We start from the raw sequence: 27,314 nt of genomic DNA on the forward strand, positions 1-27,314 counted from the left end.
GGGCAGATTTCAGCCCGTCTCCTCCATAGTCAATGTCTAAATCATAATTAGAATAACGAGTAGAACGATAGCCCTCATTAGACAGAAATATTCCAGTGTATTCACTGTGCTATACTTGCAAATGCAAAAAAGTGGTCTACTATTTTTCTGACCGCTTCATTTTAGGAAGATTTCCCGTCGCATTTATCAAACTCAGATTTAGCCTATGCTAACTTTGCAATAAAAGAGTGATAAGGCAAAAAAAGACTGAAATATTTTAAGATCGTAGAGAGTTCTAAAAAAGATTTTGGGGCTTCCCCGGTGGCGCAGTGGTTGAGAGTCTGCCTGCCAATGCAGGGGATACGGGTTCGAGCCATGGTCTGGGAAGATCCCACATGCCGCGGAGCAACTGGGCCCGTGAGCCACGACTACTGAGCCTGCGCGTCCGGAGCCTGTGCTCCCCAACAAGAGAGGCCGCGACAGTGAGAGGCCCGCGCATCGCGATGAAGAGTGGCCCCCGCTTGCCACAACTAGAGAAAGCCCTCATACAGAAACGAAGACCCAATACAGCCAAAAATAAATATATAAATAAAAAAGATTTTGATTTGAAGATGAAGGCTCCTAAAGCTAGAACGCTCCAACCACCTAACCACCCCTGGTGAGCAGGGACACTTCGGCAGATTACCTGGGCAGCTAAGACTGTCTGAGGAACCACACGGGCTCTCAGCGGGCGATTCGCACACTAGAGGAAGCGGCTGATCATCTTTCGCTGAAGTCCTGAAGTGTAAATTCCGATGATTTGCAGATTGAGAAGAAAAGGGCGGAGCAGGGAGGGGCGGTGGTGGTGGTGGTGGCGGTGGCGGTGGCGGTGGCGGAGGTGGCGGCAGTGACAACTCCTCACTTGATCTGCAGTGTGTATGGGCACCAACTGGAACAAACGTCTGAACAGGGATGTTTCTAGCACAGTCTTCATGCTCAGGGGTTCTCACGTTACTAACTTCGGCTAAGGGAGCGCTTCTGGTTTTCCTAGAGGACGGATGGATCACCGCCGTCATCTGAGAAGTCGGCGGGGACGTCTGCCGGGGAGGTCCACTCGGCAGGTGTGCAGCCACAGGGTGCGAGCGAGAGCTCTTCAGGACAGAGCGACCTGGACATCTCTGAAAATGAAAAACTGCCGTGAGAAACTTGCTACAGACGCAAACCGTCAAAATGCTGAAGCTTTCTGTAAGTGAACACTGAAGCATTTCTGTGCGTGGATTATTCTAATTCACAGAGAGGCTCCTTCTCACCATGTACCGCCACCCTTGCTACTAAATCTATTAAGGAATAAGCATTTATATCCTTTCATAGAATACTTTCTCTGTAATAAAGATATGAAAGGATATATACAGATGAAAACATTCATCATATCTTTAGTATGAAAAATCAGAAACTTAGTATCAACGATAGCTGGAAAAAATTATGGTGAATTTAAAGTATTAGGCAGCCATGAAAAATCATAAGTAGTGCAAAGTCCAAAACATCCTTAAAAAATGCAGATGATCTGGTGTTAAATGTATAACCAGGTAAAAAACAGAGGTATGAAAAATACCAGCAGGGTGGACCTCAAAGTGACAGTTAAAACAGGAATTATGGATGTTTCTCTAATTTTTATGTTTAGAGCAAATTTTATAATTTAAAAATGTGAATTAAAGAAGTTCTGATGAACGCATATATGTGAAATCTAGACAAATGGCATAGTTGACTTTATTTGCAAAGCAGAAATAGAGACACAGACAAAGCAGAAATAGAGAACAAATGTATGGATGCCCAAGGGGAAAGGTATCTTGTTGGTATCACACAGTGCACCTTCAGTACCTCATCCCAGAATTATGTCTGGGAGTGGGTGGTATTCTCTTTTGGGTCATTATGAAGGTGTGTGTTGCAGGTGTGTGATGAGAACAGGTTTATGTTCTACATTCAACGAATTTAATGTTACTTTAAAGTAAGTATTTACTTTTTTTTTTTAAACCTATTCACTTTTAATAGGGCGCAAAATTATACTTACATCACAATGTTTCCTTGACCAAATTTTAAAGACTTCTTTATTACAAATGAGGAAACAGCTAAATCTAAGGGCAATTTAACTATTTTCAGTTTTCCCTGCCAGCTGACACCATGGTGAGCAGAGTCACACCACCTGGTCAGGGGGCAGAGCAGGAACCCTAGTGTGCGGCAAGGTCAAAAACATCATGATATTTCTAATATTTTTGATTTTTATTTATAGACTACAAATAATGGCATTTGGGAAACATTTTATGTCCCAAATTTCTGTTCCTAATACTTTATACTTTTCTCCTAGGATGGGTGATCTTCGTTTATTTCTCCAGACGATGCAGGCGAAGTGATTATTTCTAGAACTCACCTCTTTAAATGCTCTCAATCGTTGGAGTGTTTTTTGGCGCTCTTGGTTTATCCATTCTTTTTTCTTTTGCTCCTCCTCTTTTTTCTGGTCTCTTTTCTGTATTTAAACAAACACATACTTGTAAACTTCTCAGAAGTTCTGAGAAAGAGAGGGACTGTCACCTGACCTTATTGCCTCCTCTGGCCCCCACGTCTGCCCCCCACGCTGCAGGGCCAGACAGCGCTGTCCCCTCACGATCAAGGCTGACGGGGCAGCGGAGCTCCACTTTGCACAAACTTAAGCCCGTGTGTCATGTTATGCAAATATAAAACATTTTTCTTCAACCACTCACCCTCTGAACGCTATGATGCTGATGAAAATATTTTATGCTTTCTTCAGCCTGCTGCAATCTGAGTCGATGATTTTCTTTGCATTGATCCTGGGGGAATAATATAATTTCATAGATCTGTTTTTCACTTGGTTATAAATTGAACGCCACATGGTTTTTAATATTACCATGGGCTATAGCATAAAAGGTTAAAAGAAAAAAGCACTGCATTGGGGCTGCAGTATAAAGCATTTATTAATAGGAGTTATGGTGTGGCTCATTGCTTCTGCCTTCTCCTCGGTCACGTGATACGGGGCAGTGGGCTGCTTACGGGAATCCCTCCTTCCTGGTAGGAGGGCCACGGCTGGGATTTAGTGCTTTGAGAGATGAAAAAGCAAATCCTCCAAACAAGTGGAAATGAGAGGACATACAGGCAGTCCCACATTCCTAAGTGGGATGTGTCCTAAGGATCTGTTTCAATGCAATTATTTTAAACACATTTCCCCATAATGTTCTAAGTGATATCTCCAAATATACCTACGTAACACATCCAACCTACAAAACCTGAAAAATTATATTAAGAACTACATCTCAATTATGCTTAGCCATTCTTAGTATGTTACCTTTTTATGTAATCACGGAGTGTTTAAAAATTAAGAACAAAATCACTCACCGCATATAAGGATTGAAATGAGCTGAATATTATCTGACTGATATTTTATAATCAACAGTTCACAATAAAATTAATTTTAGCATTTATTATAGCTGATTAGAAGTTTCTACCTATTGTGGTTTTTAAAATACCTGTGTAAGTAATAGGCATTCAATAAATAGTTGTTGAAAGACTTAATTAAAATCTAAAGATGATGGCAAAAGCTTAAATCCAAAAGGAAAAAGAATCTTAAGAAAAACATTTTAAATGTATTTTAATTGTATCCACTGATAGCTACATAAACACACACAAAATTAATCATTGATAAAAAGCCTTATTTTCAATAACTCTTTATCTTTCATAAAAGAAGAGACCCTTAGAAGGGGTAAGAAAAGAAAGCTGCCCTGGGCACTCCCACCTTTCTGTTCCTGAGACGGGCTCTTCTGGCACAGATCCTGCCCCGTTTAGATTCCAGCTGCTGGCACTGCCGGCTGAGTTCCTTCACCTCCAGATTCTTATCATCCTGCAGCCCCATTACATGATCCATGACTTTAAGTTCCTCTGGATTTTCACACGGATCATAATAGATAACTTCATCCTGTTTATCTAGAAACATATTAATGATTTCTTAAAAATATGTCTTATTATTAAAAATAATGCATACTTTTTCTAATGTAAGGAAAGTTAAATATCCTTGTAATTATGATTAACATTTATGTATATGTATATCTATGTGTACACACATACACACACACACAACTTATATAGCTACACATATCAATAAACAGAATTCTTAGAGAAACTTTTCCATGTGATGGAAATATAATTTTAATGGCAACACAGTATTCTCAAATTTAAGCACTCTCTGTTGTTAGAATATTCCAGTGTTCTATTATTATCAATTTCACTGTGATGAACATCTGAATATAAATCTTTGTGTACATTTTTTATTACTTCCTTAGCAGATGAATATTTAAGGCTCTTGATGACTCTTGTCAAATCACCCTCCTCCAGAAAGGCAACTTACATTCCACCAGCAGTATATCATTAAGGTGCCTTAATGATATTTAATCTTAATTACATATTGATTTTTTAAAAATACATGCTAACTGTAACAAATTCAAGCCCTACAGAAGTACACAAAATAAAAAGTGAAATTTCCCTCTTCCTTCACCAACTCTTTGGCATCTTATTCCCAGAGGAAAACATGGACAGTTTGGCATGCATCCTTCCAGATTAACTTTTTTCTAATAGAAGTTTTTCCTAAATATGTAAAATGCTTATAACGTGAAGCTACTGTAAAGTTTTTTGAATATCTAGGATTAAATTAAATGTTCAGGATCTATATGAAGAAAATAACTAAACTTGGAGGAACTTTAGGGAAAAAAAGACTTAAGTAAATGGAGAGACATACCATGTTCTTGGATGGGAAGATTCAAAATTGAAAAGATGACAATTCTCCCCAAATTATCTCTAATGTTAAGTGCAATCCCAATAAAAATTCCGAGTTTTTGGGGTTTTTTTGTTTTGAACTTGCCAAAATGATTCTAAAGTTCATCTGGAAGAATAAAGGAGTGAGAAAAGTCAGAAAATTTTTGGAAAAGTAGAGTAATGAGGGAAGTACTTGCTTTACCTGATACTAAAATGTACCTCCAAGGTACAATAATAGAAACAGCATGGTACTGGCACCAGAAGCCACTCACAAATCAGTGAAAGAAAATAACAATTCATAAATAGATCAAAACAAATATGATAATTCTGGATATGAGACAGGTAAAACTCAAAGCAAAGCAACAGGGGAAAATATTTTTAAAAACTAGTGATTGGGACTGCTAACAATTTGGGGGGAAAAGTTAGATTCCTACCCCACATCAAAATAAATTTCACCTGGATTAAAGAGCCAAATGTTTTTAAAAACAAAATCATAAGAATACTGAAATAAAACATAAGTAAATACTGATATAATTTTGGGATAAGGAGGTATAACACCAAAGCAGAAGACTGATAGAGGTGACTTCATAATAATTAAATATTCCTACAAGGCAAGAAAAAGCAAATGACAGAGAAATTATTTGCAACATATGACAGATAATAGAATAACATCTCTAATATAGAAAGGGAATGTTCCAAAGAAAAATGGTCAAAGGCCATGAATAGGCCATGAATAAATGAAATACAAATGGCCAGTAAACATACAAAATTGCGTTCAACATCACTTGTGATTAAATAAATGAAAATTAGAAGATGCCATTTTTTGCTCTCAAGTAGGTGAGAATTTAAATGAATAAGTATGGGGAAAAAGCTATTTTTATAATCAGCTGATGGGAGCATCATTTTGTACAACCTGTCTAGAGGGCCATTATGTAGAATGAAATTTAGAAATTTAGAAAATAATAGCGGTGCAGAAAAATGCATATCAAATGATTCTTGTAGTTTTTTTTTAACAAGTATGTGTCAAAATGTAAAACATGCATTGTCCTTGACCTGATTCCATCTTTAGAAATTTATTCCAAGGAAATAATCTGTTGTATACACAAAGACGTGTAAAGGAAGGTTCTTCACTACAATGCTGTTCACAACAGTGAAAAACTGGAAATCCTGCATGTCTATACAATGGAATACTATGCAGCCATTAAAATTTTTGATGGTTTTATTACTTACTGAAATGGAAGAATGATTATTATGTATTAAGTGAAAAAGAGGTTACTGAACAGGATACATAGTTCTGGTTTAAGAAATTGAAAGATTTATAAACATCAGCATACAAAAAAGGCTACAAAGCTATAGAGCCTAAGTATCTCTAAACGATTTAACTGGGGTAATAATAGTTTCCCTTTGTTTTGCTGTGTGTTTACCAATGAATATATTATTTGAATAATAAAGTACTAAAGGGAAACTTTGTTAGAAAATTTCAGATATATTAGACAATATACAATAATTGATAATATAATCTGTATTTCCTTGAATGTGTAATTTAAGCATATATACATTTAAATATATGTTTTACCTTTTATAAGTCTTTTAATAGAGTCCAACTGTGTAACAAGCAGTATTTCTTCATATTTTAATATCTCAAATTTAACCTCGTATAGTTCTAACTGAACTTCATAATATTGTATTTCTAATTCGTCTACAACATTTATTTTTTTTTCTTGTTCTGGAAGATCTTCTATCTTGTTTTCATGAAAAAAATAAGAGCAAGTTAAAATAATTAGTACATTAAAGGCAAACTTTACAAGCATTCAAGTTATTTTCTATTCCTTGCTCAATATCAAATATAAAAAAAGCAAATAGAGAAGAAACACTTTTCCATTTCATTTAATGGGATAAAAATGCCTTCTTCAATGTTTGTCACAAATACTTTATCTCATCCCTGAAATATATGAAAACATTTAGGTTTTGAGAAAAATAAACGGCAATGAGGTATTTACAAATGTTTTCTGCTTTAAAGTCATAATGTTACAGGAAAAAAATTAAGTGACTATGCTTCTAGGATAAAGCACCTCTTTGATTATTCTAAAATTGTGCTGAAAACACGGCTTGATTGATTTTAAACTACTGAGTACTTGATTGATTTTAAAGTACTACATCAGTACTGAGTTTGATGTTATCGTCAAGTGAATCCTACAATATAATATTTCACAAACAGGGACCTCCTTGGTGGCGCAGTGGTTAAGAATACGCCTGCCAGTGCAGGGGACACAGGCTCGATCCCTGGTCCAGGAAGATCCCACATGCCGTGGAGCATAAGCCGATGCCCCACAACTGCTGAGCCTGCGCTCTAGAGCCTGTGAGCCACAACTACTGAGCCCACATGCCTAGAGCTTGTGCTCCGCAACAAGAGAAGCCACCGCAATGAGAAGCCAGCGCACCGCAAGGAAGAGTAGCCCCCGCTCACCACCACTAGAAAAAGCCTGCACGCACCAATGAAGACCCAACAAAGCCAAAAACAAATAAATAAATAAACAATTAAAAAAAAATAATATTTCACAAACATTTTGACCAAAGGGAAACTTCACAGCCAACCTTCCACAGTCTGCAAATTCTTATCTACTGGAAGATGGTGTTGGAATAAGCAAAGAAAGGAAGCTCTTTCACAATGCCTGGAAAGAAAGATTCTACCTAAAATAAAAGTATATTTTTAAAAGAAAGTTTCACTTATCTTTGTCTCACCTTTCCCTGAATTTCAGCTCTTTTGTGACTGAAACACAACTCTTTGGCTCTCATGAGTTGCAGAGTCTCCCGAGCTAACATCAGCTTGAGTTTTTCTAACCTGGGAGTTGCTGTGGCCCAGGCAGCCTGGCCAAATCTCTTCTCATCCTGTGCCATTTGTTTCTGCATTCCTGTTGTATTGTAATTAATAAAATAAAACATAATTACAACTCATTAAAAACAGAAAAATTTATCCTGAACTAATTCTTTGTTTATTGCCTCCCATGTTACCTGCAAAACATCCCTTTTAAAAGAAAAATTCTTGTATTTTAGTGAATTTTTATTGTCATAAAAATAATGCATGGTTATTGGTATAAAATTTTAGATAACTTCATTTAAAAAAAGAAAATAATAAATCATGAATCTCACTTACTTAAAGCAATTGCTGCTTATATTTTGGTGCATATACTTCTAGACTATTTCTATGTTTAGCTAGACAGACAGGAAGATATAGTTTGACCAAAACAAACAAACAAAAAACCCCCCCACAGGATCATCATTCTGCTTTATATCTTTTTTATTTCACTTAATATATCAGGGAACTCTTGCTATTCATAAAAATAGTTATAGAGAATCATGCTTACTGCTACATGGCATTCCATTTTATAAATGTACTATAGTTCAACAAACTGACAGACAATAAGTTGTTGCTATTTGGGTCTACTATCAACAATGATTTAAGATCAAAGTCCTTCACCCAGCCCACAAGATCATATGGTCTCATCCCTGCCTGTCTTGCTGGCATTATCTCACACCACATTCTCCATTCAGGCATACCTCAGAGATAATGCAGGTTCAGTTCCAGACCACCACAATAAAGCGAATATCACAATAAAGTAATTCACATGAATTTCTTGGTTTCCCATTGCGTATAAAAGTTATGTTTACACTGTACTGTGGTTTATTAAGTGTACAGTAGCATTATGTCTAAAAAAACAATGTATACTTGAGGCAGGAGATAGACGGGCCCCAGACTACACAGTTTCTCCCCTGTGGACAGAAACTCTGTAATAGCAGAAACTCCATAAAAGCAGGATAATGGGGACTTCCCTGGTGGCACAGTGGTTAAGAATCCACCTGCCAATGCAGGGGACACGGGTTCGATTCCTGGTCCAAGAAGATCCCACATGCCACGGAGCAACTAAGCCCGTGCGCCACAACTACTGAAGCCCACATGCCTAGAGCCCATGCTCCGCAACAAGAGAAGCCACTGCAATGAGAAGCCTGTGCACCACAACTAAGAGTAGCCCCCGTTCGCTGCAACTAGAGAAAGCCCGTGCATAGCAACAAAGGCCCAACGCAGCCAAAAATTAAAAAATTTTTTGAAAAAAAAGCAGGATGATGGAGGAGTCTGGGCCCTTACCAGATAAGAGATAAAAGACCACATATTCCTCATTCTCAAAGTCAAGGAGAACTTCCTGACTACACATGCACAGAAAGGCTCCTTGGAGGTCAAAAAGGGAGGGGGCGCCACCTCACAGTAAGTGATGTCAACCTACCCTAGGCCTCTAGAATCCATCTTGGCTAAGAGATGCGCACACACACGGGAGGATCCTGAGATATACCAAATACAGACTCAGAACCAGGCAAAGCAAGATGATTGGTCAAAGGAAGAAATGCCCCGTAAAAGTGATTCAGACTACCACGAGGGTGCGACTCTCTCTGAGCCCACCCGTGTGTCTATCCACAGTCACTGTCCTCTTTTTCCTTCTAATAAACACTTTACTTGCTTCACTACTTTCTGTCTCTATGTGGAAATTCATTTCTACACAGCTGACAAGGCCAGGGCTTTGTCACTGGCCACTGGTCCCTGGTGGTCTTGTGGCTAGGATTCAGCGTCCTCACTGCCACGGCCTGATCTCAATCTCTGGCCGGGGAACCGAAATCCTGCGTCAAGCTGCTGCAGGCTGAGGCCATCTGAGATCACATACATACCTTAATTTAAAAATACTTTATTACTAAAATATGCTAACCATCATCTAAGCCTTCAGTGAGTTGTAATCTTTTTGGAATAATAACATCAAAGATCACTAATCACAGATCACCATAAAAAATATAATAATAATGAAAAAGTTTGAGATATTAGGAGAATTACCAAAACGTGACAGAGACATGAAGTGAGCAACTGCTGTTGGGAAAACAGCACTTGCTATTTTACAACAGACTTGCTCAGTGCAGGACTGTCACAGACCTTCAGTCTGTACAAAACGTAACATCTGTGAAGTGCAGTAGAGTGCGGTGCAGTGAAGTGAGCTATGACATGAGGTGTGCCTGGACTGTGCTCCAGCCCATGGCTTCCTCACACTTGGCATACTTCCCAAGTTCCTCAGACTTGTCAAGCTCCCAAAAACCAGAGGGCCTTTGCAAATGCTACCCCTGCCTGGAACACTCTTCCCTCACTGTTTTGCTTTCTCCACTTCCATTTACCCTTCAGATATCAGGGCAAGTGCCACTTCTCAGAGGCCTTCATTGGCCACTCTGATTGGGCCTAATTTCTCTCTCCTAAGCTCTCAGAGCCCCATGTTTCTCTTCTTCATGTGGCTTGTTGCCACTGCCATTTTCCATGTGTTTGAATGAATATACAATTAATATAATTAAGGTTTTTCTCCCTTCACCTGACTGTACAGTGGCTGTTTACGCTTTTCCTTATATTGAATCCCCAGTACCTAAAAAATACAGAACCTGGTGCTTAAGAGGCACTCAAATGTTCTCCGAATAAAATGAAAATTACATGTATCTTAGTATAGCATTTTAAATTATTACCTGCTAATGCTTCTACTGTTTTTTCAAAATAATTCACTGTAATATCTTGAATCGAGACTATAGCTTCTTCAGCCCGTCTGGTCCATTCTTGGGCTTCCTTCTGCAGGGCAACTATCCTTTTAGGACCCAGACCATCCTCATCCAAGGACTTCTATAGAAAGAAGGGAAAGTTGTATTAGTAAAAGGGAATAGTAACGTAGAGCCATTAGGAAATCGAAAGGAAATTGGTCACACGGATTATTTCAGCTACTTTTATTACTACTACATAGTCAATTAAACTTCACTCATTCATCAGTTCCTTACTGAGTATGAATAAGGCTCTAAGTGGTGCATCCTTTGGATGACAAAGGGATACTCTGAAGTATAAAGGGAAAAAACCCTACTTTTACTTTGTATTACTCAAATAACTTTTTCTGTAAGGGAATGCTGTCAAGTTATGTTTCTCTATTAATAATGATACTCGATTGTTTGAATGAGATCTGTATTGTTAAGCACTCAGCAAAAGCCTGGTACATGACACTCAAGTGTTAGCTGTTGCTGTGGTTTCTTTTAGGGACATGGCAGGAAGCTTTTCAATAGTGAGATTCTTTTCTGAAGGGCAAAAGTAATACAGTAACCTAAAACATGAATGATCGTGACATATACTACGTCATCTAGTATCCAATTCTTCTACCAAGCATAATTTAGTGACATAAGAAATATACCCAGGTTAGCCATCAGGGAAATGTAAATTAAAACCACAATGAGATACCACTTCACATCTACTAGGATGGTTATAATCAAAAAGACAGACAATAACAAGTGTTGACGATGATGTGGTCAAATCGGAACCCTCATTTACTGCTGGTAGGAGTGTAAAATGGTGCATTTATGGAAAATAGTCTGGCAGTTCTTCAAAAGGTTAAACAGAGTTACTGTAGGGTCCAGCATATCCATATATCCAAGAAAAATGAATACATATGTCCACATAGAAACCTGTACACAAATATTCATAGCAACATTCATAATAGCCCAAAAGTGGAAAGTTACAAATGTCCATCAATTGCTAAATGGATATGTAAATGTGCTATGTGCATATAATGAACATTATTTGGCAATGAAAAAAATGAAGTTCTAATACACACTACAACATGGATGGAACTTGAAAACCTGATGCTACATGAAAGGAGCCAGACACAAATCATTCCATACGATATGAAATGTCAAGAACAGGGAGATTTAGAGGCAGAAAGCAGATGGGTGGTTGCCTGGAGTTGGGGGGGAATGGGGAATGCATATGGAGTTTCTTTTCAGGGAGATGAAAATGTTCTGGAATTAGTGCTGGTGGTTGCAAAACTCTGAATATACTAAAAACCACTGAATTGTACACTTTAAATAGGTGAATTATATGGTCTGTGAATTATATCTCAGTACAGCTGTTATTTAGAGAAAGAAAAAATATACACAGGAAGTAAAGACAATCCAAATAATAGATTTGCAAAATAATGAACAGAACAACTTTCTCCACAGGTTAGGCTGGCATGAGTTTCATCTAAACATGATACCATTTTTATGGTAGCCCGGCAGTGGCCATGAGTGCATGTGTGGAAGGATGGCCCAGTGCAGGGGGCAGAGATCAAGAGATCTCTGCTGTCTTCTGATTCCAGCTGGTTTAGAACCAGAGAAAGCTACTGAACCTCCCCACCCACCTTGGTTCCAGATTCATTTATAACACTGGAATGATAATGCTTATTCTAACTAGTGTTCCATGGCTCAATGAAATAAGAGCAATGACAGCATTTACTAAAGTTTAATTTACTGAATTACAATCCAGGGCCTTGCTATTTAAATTTTCATCCTATTTCTCAGAAGTCTGCATGTGTCCTTAGAGGCTGAAAATAAGCTAAAGTAAATAAGCAACACATCAAAAACAAGTCATCACTTCCCTGGTGGCACAGTGGTTAAGAATCCACCTGCCAAGTGCAGGGGACACAGGTTCGATCCCTGGTCCAGGAAGATCCCACATGCCACGGAGCAACCAAGCCCATGCGCCACAACTACTGAGCCCGCACTCTAGAGCTCACGAGCCACAACTACTGAGCCCATGCGCCACAACTACTGAAGGCCGCGTGCCTACAGCCGGTGCTCCGCAATAAGAGAAGCCATCGCAATAAGAAGCCCGCACACCGCAATGAAGAGTAGCCCCCGCTCGCTGCAACTACAGAAAGCCTGCGTGCAGCAATGAAGACCCAATGCAGCCAAAAAATTAAAATTAAAATTAAAAAAAAAAGTCATCAGCAAAGAAAGTGTGTAACCCTTGAAAATCTGCAGAAATCTTAATGTATTAAGACGACCGATGTAAAATGTCTTCATCTGAAATCAATTTAAAAAATAATAAATTCAATATATCTACAATATAACTAAATATAGAGTAAACCCGAAGTGGAAACACAGATTGAATCTTAAATGCAACTGAAGAAATAGTATACGATAAAGAATAAATCTCATAAAGTAAAAATATAAAGAAAACGTACCAAAATAGCAAGCTTACATGAAGTTGCAAGTTCTCGCATATCCCTGAATGGCTGCAGTAAATACTGGAAGAACATGGTTGCAGCAGTAACTAATTCCTGGTATGCTTCATCTTCCTCTCGATACACTTTCATTAATGCTACCATGGTGTTGGCTTTTTCATGCCCTTGAAGCACCTAGAAGGCAAAATGTAAATAAAGCTCACGTGTGGACAGTATTTATAAGATCATACCAAACCAACAAAGCTAAAGAAACCTGAATGTTCTAAACTTTAATGCGTCAATTTAAAATACTGATTAAGGGCTTCCCTGGTGGCGCAGTGGTTGAGAGTCCGCCTGCCGATGCAGGGGACGTGGGTTCGTGTCCCGGTCCGGAGGATCCCACATGCCGCGGAGCGGCTGGGCCCGTGAGCCATGGCCACTGAGCCTGCGCGTCCAGAGCCTGTGCTCCACAACAGGAGAGGCCACAGCAGTGAGAGGCCCGCGTACCGCAAAAAAAAAAAAAAAAAAAATACTGATTAAACATGAAAATGCTATTGTTCTCCAACCAAAGTGCCCAGTAAGAATGGCTAAATAAATCATGGTATATCCACAGTAGATTATTATTACTATAATCAATCATTCAGCACTGTGCTTTTGAAGACTGTTTAGTAACTGGGGACTTACCAGGGAAGCCCTGGGGACTTTTATAATAATAAGTGGGAGGTGGAGGAGGATGCAGAGTTGAAAATTTTATCTTAACTATGTTTTCTCTAAGTACTCAGAGAAAAGGACCAGAAAAAGGCATCAAATAGGGGGTAGACTGAGGATATATTTCATCACTTTTCCGACCATAAAGGTTTTGTGAGGATGTACTCCTTTTTTAAAAGCTCATAAGGACACAGAAATGCCTCCAACTACTTCTCCAGCATGCCAACTCTCTTAATTCCCCCAGGTTAATATTGCCACCAAACCCCCAGCAGATTCAGTTAGCATCACAAATGTGGCTCTAGCCTCTGCAGAGTGCTTCTTCTGAGGCAGGACAGAAAATAAACTGAGCATTTATAATCTAGATAAACTCATTTGGTAAGAAATTACCTTACCCCCCAGGAGAAGAAAAATAAAATCAAGTAATAGTATAGACTTTTTTTCCCCAGACAATAACCTTAAATTCTTCTATTTCCTTCCCTCCACTTAAGGATAAAGTGATCTATGTTCAGCTGACATTTTATCCAGGTGATAATAATAGGATTAAAAAAAGTTTCCCTGAAAAATATTAAAACACACAAAAAAGTAAACTTAAGACAACTGATACTTTTCAGTCTTATTGCTTAGACTATTCAGAATTCAAACCATTCAGCTTCACTTTATATACACTAGCAATATTGGCAACTGGTCTAATTCTAGAATCAATTGCTTTCCTGTTCTAAATATGAGCTGAGTATTAAGATGATCACATACACTTCCATGGATGCAGTATATTTTATATTTAAGCCCTCCTCTGCCCACCTGTTACACGTAAACAGGTGAACCACACAAGTGTCAACAGCTAGCCTAACAGTATGAACTATACTGGTGCCATAGTACCTCTGAATGAACTTCAACTTGGGTAACGTATAACTTTTACAATAGTAACATATGTTAGTTTAAGGAAAAACCACTTCTGTCAGAAACTGGTGTCTAAAAAATAAAAGTCTTTCTGATTCAAAATGATAAAGTTGGGCTTCCCTGGTGGTAAGAATCTGCCTGCCAATGCAGGGGACACAGGTTCGAGCCCTGGTCCTGGAAGATCCCACATGCCACGGAGCAACCAAGCCCGTGTGCCACAACTACTGAGCCTGTGCTCTAGAGCCCGCAAGCCACAACTCCTGAAGCCTGGGCCCCTAGAGCCTGTGCTCTGCAACGAGAGGCCACTGCAGTGAGAAGCCCTCGCACCGCTGCAAAGAGCGGCCCCGGCTCGCGGTAACTAGAGAAAGCCCGCGTGCAGCAACAAAGACCCAACACAGTCAAAAATAAATTTAAAAAAGATAAAGTTGACTGGCCTGAAACTGCTCTGTGGTTTCCTCACATTAAAAGTGAAATTAGGGGCTTCCCTGGTGGCGCAGTGGTTGAGAGTCCGCCTGCCGATGCAGAGAACACGGGTTCGTGCCCCGGTCCGGGAGGATCCCACATGCCGGGGAGCGGATAGGCCCGTGAGCCATGGCCGCTGAGGCTGCGCATCCGGAGCCTGCGCTCCGCAACGAGAGAGGCCACAGCAGTGAGACGCCCGCGTACCGCAAAAAAAAAAAAAAAAAAAAAAAAAGTTCATTCTATATTTAGCTTGAGAGGATATAATTAAGATTTTGAAATGTGGCTGGATTGTTCTCTTACACCTCCCCCTCCTCAAATGAAGGCAGAGAAAAATCATTCAGATTAAGTACAGCGTATAATGAGAAAAAGGCGAGCAAGAGGCATGTCAGGGTGTGGGATAGAGCACTAAATCTTGACTCAGGAGAGTCAGCTGGTTGTGGATATATGAGCCATATATCTTAAACCCTTTGGTGAATTTGTGAATCCCCTTCAGTTCTGTAAGCTTACCACTCAAAAAATGAATTGTTCCATCTCGCTAATTACCTCTTTCAAGCTTAAAATTGCACTCATCTTGCTGCTGTTCCACACTGATGAAGACAGCTCACATCCTGTCGGCTGTCCACTTGACCGAGTCTTTATCACCTAAAAAACCTGTGTCCTAGAAGCACCTTCATCCTCTAAAACATTTTGTCTCCATTATCGGTCTTCCCTCATACACAGAACCTGTCAGTGTTTACCTTCAGTCTGTGTTGTCATCTCCTACACGGATGGGATATTTCTAGTTTTGCTTTCAGTATTCTCTGGCACTTCCTGTCAAAACAGCCAGCTCCACCAGCATCTTCAGGGGAAAGGTTTAAGGGCCTACCCTGGCTCCTAACTGCGATTAAACTTTGATTTAACTTAGTCCTCTCGCTATAGGCCCCACGGGGCTTCCGCGGAATTCCCCTCGATGCTCCCCGACAGGTGAAGAGCACCTGCGAGGCTGCTAGCCCTTCCGCGCATCACGCTGTTAACCTGCTCCTTCCCCGCGCTGGTCTGCGGAAGGACCCCCCTCTCGCACTCGTCCCAACCTGGAAAAGGGCCCGAGGCTCAACCGAGAGGCAGAAGGACCGGGCGACGGCCCGGCGGGCGCGTACCTGGCGCAGCCGCGCCCCCGCCTCGTCCCGCCGCGCGCGCAGGACCCGCTCCCGGAACTCGCGCAGGCTCTCGCAGTCGGCCGCGCATCCCTCGGCGGGGAAGAGCGCGTCGCGCACCGCGGCGCCGCCGCAGGCGTCGGCCGCCTGGCCCAGGTAGCGCTCCAGCTGCCCGCACAGCTCCTGCAGCGCCGCCTCGCCGAGGTCCGTGCGCGCCGGCCATACCAGCGTCCACAGCCCGAGCCCCAGGCCCCAGGCCCCGCCACCGCCCGCGTCCAGTTCCGGCGGCAGCCGCGGGAAGCAGCGCTCCAGCGGCGGCCACAGCGCCGCCAGCTGCTGGTGCGCGCCGCGGAGCCCGGCGGCCGAGAGCAGGCCTGCCCAGCTGGGCGGGGGCGCGGCGGCCTCAGACACGGGCTCGGACACCAGCTCGGGCCCGGGCTGGCTCCCCTTACGCCGCCGCCGCTGCGCCGTGCGGTCGTGACAAGTCACAGCGAACTTGCCCTCCACGTCGTTCCAGGCCACGAGGAAGCGCAGCTGGTGCCGCTCGGGCTCGGCGAAGAGGTCCTCGCGGACCGGCACCCAGCCCTCCAAGCTGTCGGGTTGCTCGTCCTCCATGACCGCCGGCGGTCAGCGCCCGGAGAGCTCGGCTCGCCGGAGCCTGGTCTCCCTGCACCCCCAGCCACTGGACTGTCCGGACCGCGTCATTTTTCGCTGAACTGAAATCGGCGTCAGCACCCCAGCTGCCGCAACCCTCGGCACTTTTGATTGGCTGCCCGCGGCCTGTGAGGCTTCCAGCACGCTTCCGGGATTGGTTGGGTGATAGAAGGGAGAGTTCGCGACAACCAATGAAAAGGTCAGAAGGTCGCCGCTCCGAATCAATCAATGTCGCAACCTCGTCTGGAGCCCGGAATGATCACTCTTGCCTCACCTTTTCCACCTGTGTACACACTGACGTTGAAAAAAATATTTGTTAAATGAACGAGTTATTGTCTTAGCCTCCTACACTAAACTGTGAACCTCTTGAGAACGCAAACCCAGCTAGCTGACTTGGTCTTCTATTACTGGGTAGAAGCCACAAGCTTATTGGTATCAATTCAACAAGCTTTTATGGAATGTTTGCTGTGTGCCTGTTTTGGGAGGCTAGGCGCGGAGGGGGCATACAAAAAACGTACAGTCCCTCCGCCTTCAAAGCATCCCAGCTCCCAACCAACATGTTTAAATATAATCGGTGTTCTAACACGTCATTTTAGAGATAAGGAAACTGAGACCCAGAAAAGAAACGTTTCTTAAGATACACAGACATGTTTATGTATGACTGATTCACTTTGTTATAAAGCAGAAACTAACACACCATTGTAAAGCAATTATACCCCAATAAAGATGTTAAAAAAAAAAGATACACAGACACTTAGGCAATTAGACACTTCAGACCACCTGGCTATTGAAGACCTGTTTACGGAGATCAGGAGGTGTAGTTTGCAGGTAGGGATGGAGTGTGGGTTGGAGCTGAACCTGTTCATACAACAGGGTATAAGACAGCACAGGGCTCTACCCAGGAAATGTACAGTGTAGACAGAAATACAGTACATGTCAGCTCCCGTCCTGTGAGAGCACTGCTAGAGGGGTAGTGGGGTTGGAGGACCGAGGGGGAGGAGCGAGAAGCCCAGGGAGCGGGGAAGGAACCTTCATCAAAACACGGTTTGTGAGGGCTTGATTCAGGAACTAGTGAAAGGGCTTTTGAAGTTTTTGAGCTGGGAACGCCAGGAATCAGATTTGTACTTGCTATTATTGCCCAAGGTAAAACAACAACAACCCCCCTCGCCCCCCCAAAAGAAAAAAACCAGGGCCAGGCTGAAGCTTTGGTTAGGGGCATCTCTACCCCCCCCCCAAGATAATCCCAAGGCATCTAGCAGCCTCTGTGGAATGTAGCTTGAAGGTCTAAAGGTTCCTCTATCTGAAGGTCCCTCCCTTTAATGTCGAGGAGAGGTGGGGCTATGGGTTCTTGGATTCCCAATAGCTACTCTGGCTGTCACCCAGTCCTCCTGGAGAGCTAACCTTCTAGCTGAAGTGATTTATTTTTCCTCAAACTGTTTTTTAATATATCATTTTATCTAATATGATTTCTTATAATTCTTTAATAGTCTATTTTAATATCTTTGAATATTCTTTACAGTATGTCTTTACTGGTTTTGTTTTATAATCTTATTTCTATTAGTCTTTCTAAATTATTTGCTTTTTCAAAATGAAAATAGCAGGCTTTCTAATTATAAAAGAAAATTTTATTTCTTGTGAAAGGGGAATAAATGTATATATTCTTAGAAAAAATGTGGAAAAGTATACACCAAACCTAATAATTGTTGTTACCAGGATGCATGACTGGTTTACATTTACTTTATGGTTCTTTTGTAGTATTTGCTTTTTTCTCAGCCAAGTATTATATATTATTTTACAATAAAAAATAATTTTAAAAAGTAATAAAAGGTATATATAATTATTATAAAATGGACGAATCAAAGCTATAAATAAAATAACTCAAAAAAGATAAACCCTGCTTTCATTTTGTGTGTGTGTGTATATATACGTGTATATATATATAATTATATTGTAATAATATTTTGCATACTCTTTCTACTTACAAATATATTGTGGACATTTTCCACATTAAAAATATAGGCATTGGGGCTTCCTTGGTGGCGCAGTGGTTGAGAGTCCGCCTGCCGATGCAGGGGACACGGGTTTGCGCCCTGGTCCGGGAGTATCCCACATGCCGTGGAGCGGTTGGGCCCGTGAGCCATGGCCGCTGAGCCTGCGCGTCCGGAGCCTGTGCTCCACAACGGGAGAGGCCACAGCAGTGAGAGGCCCGCGTACCGCAAAAAAAAAAAAAAAAAAAAAAGGCATTGGGCTTCCCTGGTGGCACAGTGGTTGAGATTCCGCCTGCCAATAGAGGGGGCACGGGTTCCAGCCCTGGGCTGGGAAGATCCCACATGCTGCGGAGCAACTAAGCCTGTGCGCCACAACTACTGAGCCTGCTCTCTACAGCCCGCGAGCCACAATTACTGAAGCCTGTGTGCCACAATTACTGAAGCCTGTGTGCCACAACTACTGAAGCCCACGTGTCTAGAGCCCATGCTCTGCAACAAGAGAAGCCACTGCAATGAGAAGCCCGTGCACCACAACAAAGAGTAGCCCCCACTCACCACAACTAGAGAAAGCCTGCGCACAGCAACGAAGACCCAACGCAGCCAAAAATAAATTAATTAATTAATTTAAAAAGGTATCTACATCATTATTTTTAATACTTGCCAAAACTGAGTTGACAGTATTGTGATTTATTTAAAGAGTTCTATATTGGTAGGAATAGATTAATTTCAATTTTCTGCCAATATAGATAATGCTGTGGTGAACATTCTTGTACATATATCTTTGCATAATTTATTCTTTCAAATTGTTTGCTTTTGATATTTTATTTGGCTTCCAATATTTTTATTGTATAGATAACTGGCAGTAACAGTGTTTTAAAAATGAAATTTTGATTAAGGTTTCAAAAAGCAATAGATGTAAAATTCTGAGATCAAATCACCACATGCAAACTTTTCAAGGAAATGGTCCAGAACCCAATTCATGCCCTCCACCATTGGAAGAAAATAAAAAGGGATCAGAGTGAAGAAAAGAGGGTATTTGAGAGGGAGACTGGTGGAGCGATTTTTCTGGAGAGAGCTATTGTTGGACTGGATGGGGAGAGTTGGAAGCCCCACCCTCTATCCCCAAGCCCAGTGTGGGGTCTTCAAAGGGACCCTTCAGGTAGCTCGCTGTATTTCCTGCAAGTGGGCCAATGGTGGCCTGAGGAGAAAAGATTGGCTGCTTTGGTGGCAGAGCCAGGGGGAGTGGCTGCATTGGAATTGTCTGCACCCCAGAGTTTGCCAGGACCAAGGATGGAGCCTACATCCCAATATCCAGATGTGGGCCAGCAGGACGACAGAGCCAGCAAGGAGTCACCTAGATCCTGCCTGAGAGAACCAGCTGCATGGGTCAGGAGACCTCATTTGAGAAATCTTGGAGGTGGCCCACCAGGGCCTGGAGGAGGAGTGCAAGGGACCCCCTGGAATAGAGCGGTTCTCAGCCTGGTCGTGGGAACTCCAGGGGAAAGGGCTTATCATGGTAAACCCTAGAGATATACAAAAGCTCAGAGAGACAGAGAGTGCTCTAAGCACCTGTCTGCCCCAGAGAGCCAGAAGCTAGCACCCACCCTCTGTGGCACCAACTCAGATAGGAACTGTCTTATCACCTTAGCGCCTCCTGCCCCTGGCAAACAAACCAGCAGCTAAGGGAGGAGGTGTGGGAACAAGAGGCCGACCTCATCCCCTCCTTTCCCAGGGCAGACTTCCAGCTACAGAGGCCTCAGCTGGGGAGGGGAGAAGATTTTGATGCTGGCTAAACTAAGTTTGACTTTTTAAAAAATTTATTTATTTATTTATTTTCAGCTGCGTTGGGTCTTTGTTGCTGTGCGTGCGCACTTTCTCTAGTTGCGGTGAGCAGAGGCTACTCTTTGTTGCGGTGCACGGGCTTCTCATTGCGGTGGCTTCTCTTGTTGCAGAGCATGGGCTCTAGGCACGCAGGCTTCAGTAGCTGTGGTGCATGGGCCCAGTTGCTCCGCGGCATGTGGGGTCTTCCTGGACCAGGGCTGGAACCCGTGTCCCCTGCATTGGCAGGCGGATTCTTAACCGCTGCACTACCAGGGAAGTCCTCTAAGTTTGACTTTTTAATTAACGTATTGGACTGTACATTCCCTTACTGAATGGAGACTATGCCTTCAAGCGACCCCAGGACTCTGTGTTACCTAAGAGGGAGCAGAAAGTCACGGGTGTGCTCGATTTTTATCCAGAGAGGGGAATAAATGAGTAAACGTTCAAGGAATAGTGGGAGAAAAAAAATTAAGTTGCATTTGACTACCTTCAGATTTGTGCTTATTCAAAAGACTCTGGGAAAAGCCCCTCAGGCCAGGTGGAAGGTGCACAGCCTGGGGACTCTCAGAAGTCCTCCTTCTCTGTGTGGCCTGCAGCCACCCCCCTGCCCTTGCTGTGACAGCCCCCAGCTCTCTATTCATGACCATACATCAGGCCCTCGGTGGAGCCACCGGACTCCAATCCCCACAGTAAATGAAGTAACTCAGGGGACAGCATGTAACCTCTCCTGGTGACACTTGAGCAGTCAGCAGTGGGCAGGTCTATATTTGGGCTTTCACTCATGAAAGGCCTGTTGCTATTTGCAGCCGGAGCCAGCTCGTGTTACCCTTGCCTTTGCTGCTCCACTTGTAGAACCCTGGGCTAAAACAGGCAGGGGTAGCCCGCGGGGCACGCAGAGGTCACAGGGAGGGAAAGCCTGCTGAGCACGGATGCAGTTTTCTAGCAGTTATCCAGAGCCTCCGAGTTAAAAGAAGAATTTATGGATCCTTAAATTAACAGGCAAGTTTTTGGATAGGCATTCTTCGAATGCAAATTGTATATTAGAAGCTCAGTAACTTAGTACCAGAGTGTCAAAGCAGTATCTTTCCTTTAGGTGGGAAGAGATATCATCTTAAATGACAGATGTGTACATTGCAATAAACAGTGCGAACATTGCCTGTGCCTTCTTGGAGCAAGGATTCAAGAATGTGGTGTTGGTATGGGACGCGAAAGCCTCAGATGCAGATAGAGAGAGGCTGGTGATTCTTGCAGTGTGTCTTTAGGGTATTTTTAGTACAGGGGTCCATTTGTTAGAACAGTTTGGAACCCTAAATGTTGATACCATTTGGCTATGGTATCGGGTTGATAAATACCTTTTATTTGAATCTGCGTGTGCATGCTGACAAATGATAATTTTATGCTTTGATTCAAATACTGAAAAACAGCTTTGTAATCAGTTTTCATCTGTTATGCATACCCCCTCCTCCTATAGAAAGTTTTCAGGTGTGGGCTGTGCTGATTTGAGCCATCTTGCAAAACTATACAGCTAACACTTTAAAGCAAGTTTCTTTAGCTGTGGCTGAGAAATTGCCAGGGGCTACATTGGTGAGCTTCTAAAATTGTAAGCAAAATTATGTTTGTGCCCTTATGGGCTCACTTTTGGGGAGAGAAGTCACAGCTTTCAGTAGATTCTCAGCGATATCCATGACCCATAAAAGGTTAAAAAACTTTTTGGGGGGTGACTTTTCTAATTAAAGCACAGGAACACACCTCCCATATAAGACTTAGGCAAAAGTCTTTTTTTTTTTTAAACTGTGGATCAATTGCATAGAGTAGAAGCTACCCAGCTAATATATTCGTTATAGACTTGATTTATTACATTTCTCTAAGCCTTGGCTTTACATTTATAAAATGAAAATTTATTGTTAATATTCCTTTCTCCCCCAGTTGTGAACATTTTGTTAAGACATGGAAAGAGTCTGGATGTTGAGGGGAAAAGGGAGTGTCAACCGTGGGGTATGTTGCAATACTCCTCCTTTGCTACCCAGGTCCCAGACCAGTTTGTGTTGGTTTATTCACAGGGCAGATGCTGGCGTGGAAGAATTTGTTCTTATTAGCATCTGTGCTCAGTGGTTTCCAGTCTTCTTGCCTGTTTAACGCTTTGATTTAGTGTTTCACATTCCAGCAACAGGCTGAAAGAGTTTCTCAGGATGATTTATTGCTAACACAGAATTCTGGTTTTCTCCCTTTTGGAAGCACATGGAAATGTAAGTGTTATTTTTAGCTGGGCTGCTCCTCAGCCCATAGGTGGTATGGTTTTGTGGGAAAATGGGTCCAGATGCAACTCTTTACCTGCCTGGGTTGAGTCCAGCACTCAGAACGGCGCTGGATACTGAGTAGCCCCAGATCAATCCTTGTTAAATGACATCAGCCACAGTGAGCCATTTTTCCTCACAGGGACTCAGTTTTGCCATCGTAGAGTCAGGAAATTGAGTTATATGCTTTCCAAGGGACCCTCCATCCTTAGAATTCACATCTCTGCCCAGGTTCCTTGGAAGCTCTTGCTGTAAGAAGGGGTGATCTCATAGCCAGTGCCCGTGTCTGGATGTGAGGCTGCTCTGCTTTGGTGCCTTCTCCCATTTTCAGCTGTCTTCAAGGGACAGAATGATCCCACTGTGGCCACAGGTGATTCTACACTGCTCTGGTCGCTGTGGGTTTTCCCTTTCTGACCCCAGCCCTCCCCCTCCATGAGTGACCAGGTGGGAGACTTCTAACCTAGCCCAGGTGGGAGACGCTGAGGTCCTAGTAATAAAAACAATAATAGTAACAGTAACAACAATAACAGCAGCTAACATTTATTGAAGACTTACTTTGAGCCATGTACTGTGCTGAGCACTGTACACACATGTCATTTCCTCTGAATACCAACTTTATGAGGTAGAAACTATTAATAAACCCATTACACGGACTCATGAAAGTAAGGCCTAGAGAGAGGATTTTCCCAGGGTTACACGGCTAGGAAGTAGCAGAGACAATGCAAACACAGGACTTTCTGAATCCAGACCAAAGTGACCTCAAGGAGAGGTAAGGGGAGCGGGTAGAGGGATGTTACCTGGAGATTGAGGAGACAGAACCAGAATTAATTGGACATTAGTTAGATTTCAGGATGTCAAGGATGAGCTCCTGGTCTCTGATTTGGGTGCTGATGGGAGTGGGTTACTAATGGCTATTAGGAACGCAGTGGTCCTCCCCATGGTGGATGGGCGGGGAGCTCTCAGCAGGAAGAACAGCCTGAGCCAGGGCCTTGTGTGGGACTTACATGAAAGGATACTGAGAGAGGTCAGAAGGAACAGCAATGTCCACTGGAGAAGGCCAGGCTGTGTGGGGAGGTAGAGCTAGGATATGAGGGGTGGGGGATAACTTCCCTGATACCCAGGGGAGTTGGGACTTGCCAGCAGTGGAGCCCTCAGAATACAGGACATATAGACTTTCCACATCCTCCTGGGCAAAGCAGCATGGTGCTGTGCTTACACTAGGCAGGGACTCTCCTGAGGAGAGCCATGGGGTGCACAGCCAGTGGACCATAGAGACAAAATGGTTTCAAGGAGGATTCCTGCCTACAAGGTGACACTCAGGTGTGATACTAGAGCCACAGAGGGAAACTGTGTGATTTTGGTCCATGTGACCGGAGCCTGTGCTTTAAGAGGGGGAGGTATCCTGGGGTCCCAGGACAGAGGCAAGTGGTGTCTCTGAGAAGCTGTGCACCAGCCCAGATGGGTCAATCACTTACTCACTTGTCTGGGGCCTCCTTTCCACCAGGAATCATGTCTTGCTCATTGGACCACCAGCATCCAGCAGTCCTGTTCTCTCTCTTTTTTTAAAAAAAAGATTTATTTTATTATTTATTTATTTATTTAATTTATTTTTGGCTGCATCAGCTCTTAGGTGCGGCACACAGGATCTTTGTTGAGGTATGCAGGATCTTTTCTCTCTCTAGTTGTGGCATGCGGGCTCCAGAGCATGTGGGCTCTGTAGTTTGCTGCATGCGGGCTCCCTAGTTGAGGCGTGCAAGCTCCGTAGTTGTGGAGTGTGGACTTAGGTGCTCCGCGGCATGTGGGATCTTAGTTCCCTGACCAGGGATCAAACCCGCATCCCCTGCATTGGAAGGTGGATTCTCTACCATTGGACCACCAGGGAAGTTCCAGTCCTGTTCTCTTGAATCCACCTGAATCCACACCCCTCCAGGCCCATGAACAGTCAGGGCCGGTGTCAAGGATGATGCCCAGCGCCACAGCCTCTGAACATGGTGGGGTCACCTGTGATCTCTGTGTGAGTGCAGACTCCCAGGTCACTCCGTGTTGCCCCACAGCGTGCTGGGGCAGGACTTCTGAGACTCTGGCCTGACCAGGTGGGACCTGTAACACCCCTGGAGCAGAGAGAGCAGCCAGGAGCTAGGAGTGAATACAGAAGTGCTCTTAAGCTCGGAAGACCTGCTGCTGCTGCAGGCCTGTAAGAAGCCCCTGGAAGTGTGACCCTCCCATCCTCTCAGCTTCTATTTCCAGATCTAATTGCCCTCCATCTCATTCCCCTCCCCTGCCCCCATGATGTTGTACTAGAGCTCAAAGCAAATGTTCGTGGTGAGACACTACTTCTATGCAATGGGGTTCTTCTTCCCCCACCCCCAGCTTTATTGAGATATAGTTGACATATAACTTTAAGTAAGATTAAGGTATACATGTGATGATGTGATGCACATATTTATTGCAAAATAATTACCACAATAAGGTTAGTTACAGCCTCCATCACCTCACATAATTACCTTTCTTTTATGTGTGTGGTGAGAACGTTTAAGATCTACTCTCTTAATAAACAAATGGGACCTGATGAAACTTAAAAGCTTTTGCACAGCAAAGAAAACCATAAACAAGATGAAAAGACACCCCTCAGAATGGGAGAAAATATTTGCAAATGAAGCAACTGACAAAGGATTAATCTCCAAAATTTACAAGCAGCTCATGCAGCTCAATATCAAAAAAACAAACAACCCAATCCAAAAATGGGCAGAAGACCTAAATAGACATTTCTCCAAAGAACATATACAGATTGCCAATAAACACATGAAAGGATGCTCAACATCACTAATCATTAGAGAAATGCAAATCAAAACTACAATGAGGCATCACCTCACACCAGTCAGAATGGCCATCATCAAAAAATCTACAAACAATAAATGCTGGAGAGGGTGTGGAGAAAAGGGAACCCTCTTGCACTGTTGGTGGGAATGTAAATTGATACAGCTACTATGGAGAACAGTATGGAGGTTCCTTAAAACTAAAAATAGAACTACCATACGACCCAGAAATCCCACTACTGGGCGTATACCCTGAGAAAACCATAATTCAAAAAGAGTCATGTACCACAATGTTCACTGCAGCTCTATTTACAATAGTCAGGACATGGAAGCAACCTAAGTGTCCATCGACAGATGAATGGATAAAGAAGATGTGGCACATATATACAATGGAATATTACTCAGCCATAAAAAGAAATGAAATTGAGTTATTTGTAGTGAGGTGGATGGACCTAGAGTCTGTCATACAGAGTGAAGTAAGTCAGAAAGAGAAAAACAAATACCGTATGCTTACACATATTTATGGAATCTAAAAAAAAAAAAAAGGTTCTGAAGAACCTAGAGGCAGGACAAGAATAAAGACACAGATTTAGAGAATGGACTTGAGGACACAGGGAGGGGGAAGGGTAAGCTGGGACGAAGTGAGAGAGTGGCATGGGCATATATACACTACCAAATGTAAAACAGATAGCTAGTGGGAAGCAGCCGCATAGCACAGGGAGATCAGCTCAGTGCTTTGTGACCACCTAGAGGGGTGGGATAGGGAGGGTGGGAGGGAGACGCAAGAGGGAGGAGATATGGGGATATATGTATATGTATAGCTGATTCACTTTGTTATAAAGCAGAAACTAATACACCATTGTAAAGCAATTATATCACAGAAAAAGCATACAGTAAGTGCTCAATATGTAGTAGCTACTACTAATATTGTGTTTACTGCTACTATTATTCTTTCTTTCGAGATTTTGTGTACCTCCATTAAAATAGTGGACCTCATAGTCTCTACATAATGAGTACTCTGTTTATTTTACTTAGTATCATATAGTAAGTCTTTCTCCAAGCTATCATTTGCTCTCCCTAATATTTTAAAGGCTACATTATATTCTACAGGATGTACGTTTCCTTCTTTACTTAACCATTCTCCTAATCATTAGCGCTTTACAATTTTTTTGGCTATTATAAAAAAAGGTTTTGGTGGACATTTTTACATAGAAATAATTTTTTCCACTGTATTTTTTTTTTTTTTTTGCGGTATGCGGCCCTCTCACTTCTGTGGCCTCTCCCGTTGCGGAGCACAGGCTCCGGACACGCAGGGTCAGCGGCCATGGCTCACGGGCCCAGCCGCTTTGCGGCATGTGGGATCTTCCCGGACCGGGGCACGAACCCGTGTCCCACTGTGCCACCAGGGAAGCCCAGCATTTTTAAAGCTCTTGATCCATGCTGTCACACTTGTTTTCCAGAAAGGTGGGGCCGTGCATATTCTAACCAACAACATGTAAGAGTACTCACTTCACTGGACCCTTACTCAGCCTTGGGTATCAAAAGGCAAAATGGAATCGACTCATTTGTTCTCTGCTACTCATAAGGATGAACTATTTTCCAAATGTTTTTGTACAGGTAATATATGCAAAAGAAATTATTTTGTAAATTCTCATTGCTCAGTAACCTACTGAGATTTTTCTTTCCAATTAATTCATATAATTTGTTTAATAATAATTGCCTGAAACACTTG

General features: G+C 42.6%; 2 protein-coding genes and 1 long non-coding RNA gene across 9 annotated transcripts in view; 2 read left to right on the forward strand and 1 right to left on the reverse strand.

The window, feature by feature from the left end:
- WHAMM (WASP homolog associated with actin, golgi membranes and microtubules) overlaps window positions 1–27,314 on the reverse strand; it is a 59,145-nt gene that overhangs the window by 2,225 nt on the left and 29,606 nt on the right. For 3 of the 5 annotated variants that reach the window (XM_060157706.1, XM_060157688.1, XM_060157697.1), the window contains 8 exons: window positions 12,831–13,004; window positions 10,318–10,468; window positions 7,516–7,685; window positions 6,350–6,515; window positions 3,761–3,948; window positions 2,715–2,801; window positions 2,384–2,479; window positions 665–1,136 (listed from right to left, as the gene is read on the reverse strand). In XM_060157706.1, the coding sequence (XP_060013689.1) occupies window positions 665–1,136; window positions 2,384–2,479; window positions 2,715–2,801; window positions 3,761–3,948; window positions 6,350–6,515; window positions 7,516–7,685; window positions 10,318–10,468; window positions 12,831–13,004 (1,504 nt within the window). Of the gene's footprint in view, window positions 1–664; window positions 1,137–2,383; window positions 2,480–2,714; window positions 2,802–3,760; window positions 3,949–6,349; window positions 6,516–7,515; window positions 7,686–10,317; window positions 10,469–12,830; window positions 13,005–16,012; window positions 16,958–27,314 lie in introns of all 5 variants that reach the window. The other 2 variants (XM_060157679.1, XM_060157673.1) reach the window with 1 other exon arrangement.
- LOC132525205 (uncharacterized) lies at window positions 575–7,747 on the forward strand. 2 transcript variants are annotated; one of them, XR_009542202.1, is made up of 3 exons: window positions 575–763; window positions 1,010–1,203; window positions 6,992–7,747. It is a non-coding gene; the product is annotated as an uncharacterized LOC132525205 (long non-coding RNA). The 2 variants fall into 2 exon arrangements; XR_009542201.1 differs by lacking the exon at window positions 575–763 and having other exon boundaries at window positions 858–1,203.
- The window catches only part of FSD2 (fibronectin type III and SPRY domain containing 2), a 34,991-nt gene continuing 29,009 nt past the window's right edge, over window positions 21,333–27,314 (forward strand). For both annotated transcript variants that reach the window (XM_060157721.1, XM_060157716.1), the window contains exon 1: window positions 21,333–21,471. The gene's annotated coding sequence lies outside the window, so the exon portion shown is untranslated. The remainder of the gene's footprint in view (window positions 21,472–27,314) is intronic.

This window comes from Lagenorhynchus albirostris, chromosome 1 (assembly GCF_949774975.1).
Source record: "Lagenorhynchus albirostris chromosome 1, mLagAlb1.1, whole genome shotgun sequence".
NCBI classification, from domain to species: domain Eukaryota; kingdom Metazoa; phylum Chordata; class Mammalia; order Artiodactyla; family Delphinidae; genus Lagenorhynchus; species Lagenorhynchus albirostris.